Genomic DNA, 2,732 nt, shown 5'->3' with positions numbered 1-2,732 from the left:
GGGAGAGGTGGACCCCGAGAAGCTGGCGCAAATGACGAAGCAGTTTTTCACTGCAGCAGGAACAGCAACTTCAGCTTTGAGTGCAATTAATGTGGTGACGGGGAACGCGCAGCTGCAGCAGCAGCAGCAGCAGCAGCAGCAGCAGCAGCGGATGATCGCAGCAAACTCCGCCCTTGCTGCTAAGATGGGCACTGCTGCTATGCGCTTCGTGCCCAGCGAGACCTACAGCCCAGAAGCAAAGCAGCTGCTGCTGCTGCAGCGCGAGCTGCTGCAGCAAATGTGCAGACCCAGGGACCCCCCAACCCCGCAGCAAGAACCAATTATTTGCGAAGACATCGACGAGTGTGCTGCTGCTGCTGCTGCAGGACGCTCGGCCTGCCCCCACAAGGACCTAATTTGTGTCAATACCCCAGGTGGGTGCAGCAGCAGCAGCAGCAGCAGCAGCGGCGGCGGTGGCGGCGGCAGATGCAGCGCAGGAGCAGTGACGGCTGCAGCAGATACAGCAGCAGTAGCAACAGCAGCAGCAGCAGTTAAAGCTGCAGCAGCAGCCACTGCGAGAGCGTGTTTTACCCCTCGTTTCGTGCATGCATTTTTGTTTTTCTCTTTTCTGTTTTTTCCCTTTTATGTTTATTTGAGTATCTCTCTTAAATCTGCCAGTATCTCTCCCAACGTGCTGCTGCTGCTGCTGCTGCTGCTGCTTCTGCTGCTGCTGCTGCGTGCTGCCCCAGTTCAACATTTCTGTGTTTCTTCTCTGTGCGCGTCACTCCACCTCTACCCCCACTTTTCACTAATATTCTAATTTAATATAAATAAAAACAATAATAATTATTAATTAATTAATCATTATTTTAATTATTTTTATTTAATTGTTTTGCTGCAGGCAGCTACGAGTGCCGCTGCCCCGAAGGCCTCCGCTGGGACGAGCAGAGGGGCAAATGCGAAGACGTGGACGAGTGCCTGTTGGCCCAAGAGGAATTTGCGCCGCAGCAGCAGCAGCAGCAGCAGCAGCAGCAGCAGCAGCGGGAGCAGCAGCGGCTGCTGCTGGTGGCCGCTGCCCGGCAGCAGCAAAACGGGCAGCTGGTGCCAGGCCGCGCAGCAATTTGCGACGGCAGCTGCACAAACTTGAAAGGTTCTTACAAATGCGGGTCAGCAGCAAAAAGAACTTTCCAATTTTGTTTCTTTTTGCATGCAGCAGCAATTCATTTCAAGGACTTTTCACATTTCTCTCTTCAGCACTTCGCATGCATTATTATTTATCAAAAAGGCAATGCATTTTGCTTCGTCTCCTTTTCACCCGCGTTTTCTCGTGTCTGTGCTGCCTGTGCTGCTGCTGCTGCTGCTGCTGCTGCTGCTGCTTGTCTTGCTGCTGCTGCTGTTGCTTGTCCCGCCGTTGCTGGCGCTGCTGCTGCTGGCCCTCCCGTTGCTGCTGCTGCTGCTGCTTGTTTTGCTGCTGCTGCTGCTGCTGCTGCTGTCCTGCTGCCGCTGCCGCTGCCGCCGCTGCTGCTGCTGCTGCTGCTGCAGGTGCCTGCCGGGGTTCGAGCTCGCTGAGGACGGGAGCTGCGTGGACGTGGACGAGTGCGCGTTGGGGCTGCATGCATGCGAACACTCCTGCGAGAACATTGTGGGGTCTTACCGCTGCGTGTGCAGTGTGGGGTGGGCAGCAGACCCGCAGCAGCCGTCGCGCTGCGTGGACGTCAACGAGTGCAGCAGCAGCAGCAGCAGCAGCTGCTCGCACTCCTGCGTCAACACCCTCGGCTCTTACCTTTGCCAGTGCCCCAAGGGCCTCGAGCTTGCTGCGGACCTCAGGACCTGCAGGCAGCCCAAGAGCTGCCTCGAGGACCCCACCATCTGCACTGGTCCGTCTGCTGCTGCTGCTGCTGCTGCTGCTGCTGCTCCTGCTGCTGCTGCTGGAGGTGCGGCCCCCGCTGCTTTCGGTGGCGTTGCTGCTGCGGCCGCGGCTGCTCCCGCTGCTGCGCCCGCGCGCCTCGGTCCCTGCGCCCCCACTCCCTGCTGCTGCTGCTGCTGCTGCTGCTGCTGCTGCTGCTGCTGCTGCGTGTGGGCACGCGCAGGCGACTACGTGTGCGCGCGGGACCCCCCCACGGGCCAGTGGGTCTGCCGCTGCCCCGAAGGCTTCGTACCCACGGGGGGCCCCTCGGGGGGCCCCTCCCAGGGGGCCCCCCAGTGCGAAGATGTGGACGAGTGCCTCCAGGGCTTTCCCCAGAGGGGCCTCAACCCCTGCCCGGACCCTCTGCGGTGGGTCTTTGCCTTTTGCTGCTGCTGCTGATGCTGCTGCTGCTGCGGCTTGTGCTGCTGCTGCTGCTGCTTCTGCTGCTTCCTTTTCTGCTGCGACTACTGCTACTGCTACTGCTACTGCTTCTGCTGCTGGTGCTGCTGCCGCTAATGATGCTGCTGCTGCTGCCTCTAATGCTGCTTCTGCTGCTGCTGCTGGTGGTAATGCTGCTGCTGCTGCTGCTGCTGCAGGCCTTGCTGCCTGAACATCACTGGAGGCTTTCAGTGCCTTGCTATGAGGCGCCGGGCCCTGCTGGACCCCCGCAGCCTTTCTTGCGAGGCCCCCAGCTTTGCCTTTAGCCCTTATAGAATTGCCTCTGCAACCGACCAGTGACCTAAACCCTAAACCCTAAACCCTAAACCCTAAACCCTGAAGCCTAAGACAAGAATATCGCCTGGGGAGCGGCAGACCCAGTGCACCTCCCAGTAGCCCCCTCGGGGGC

General features: G+C 59.5%; 1 protein-coding gene across 1 annotated transcript; it reads left to right on the top strand.

The window, feature by feature from the left end:
- Window positions 1-31: 31 nt before the first annotated feature.
- On the top strand, window positions 32-2,623 carry ETH_00021345 (uncharacterized protein; the record flags this gene model as incomplete). The annotated part of the gene is made up of 5 exons (XM_013379035.1): window positions 32-413; window positions 881-1,145; window positions 1,522-1,856; window positions 2,070-2,253; window positions 2,482-2,623. 5 exons carry the CDS (start codon window positions 32-34, stop codon window positions 2,621-2,623), a joined length of 1,308 nt encoding a protein of 435 aa, XP_013234489.1.
- Window positions 2,624-2,732: the final 109 nt, after the last annotated feature.

This window comes from Eimeria tenella, genomic scaffold (assembly GCF_000499545.2).
Source record: "Eimeria tenella Houghton genomic scaffold, Eth_scaff1328, whole genome shotgun sequence".
NCBI lineage: Eukaryota > Apicomplexa > Conoidasida > Eucoccidiorida > Eimeriidae > Eimeria > Eimeria tenella.
This window is presented reverse-complemented; position numbering and strand designations above follow the sequence as displayed.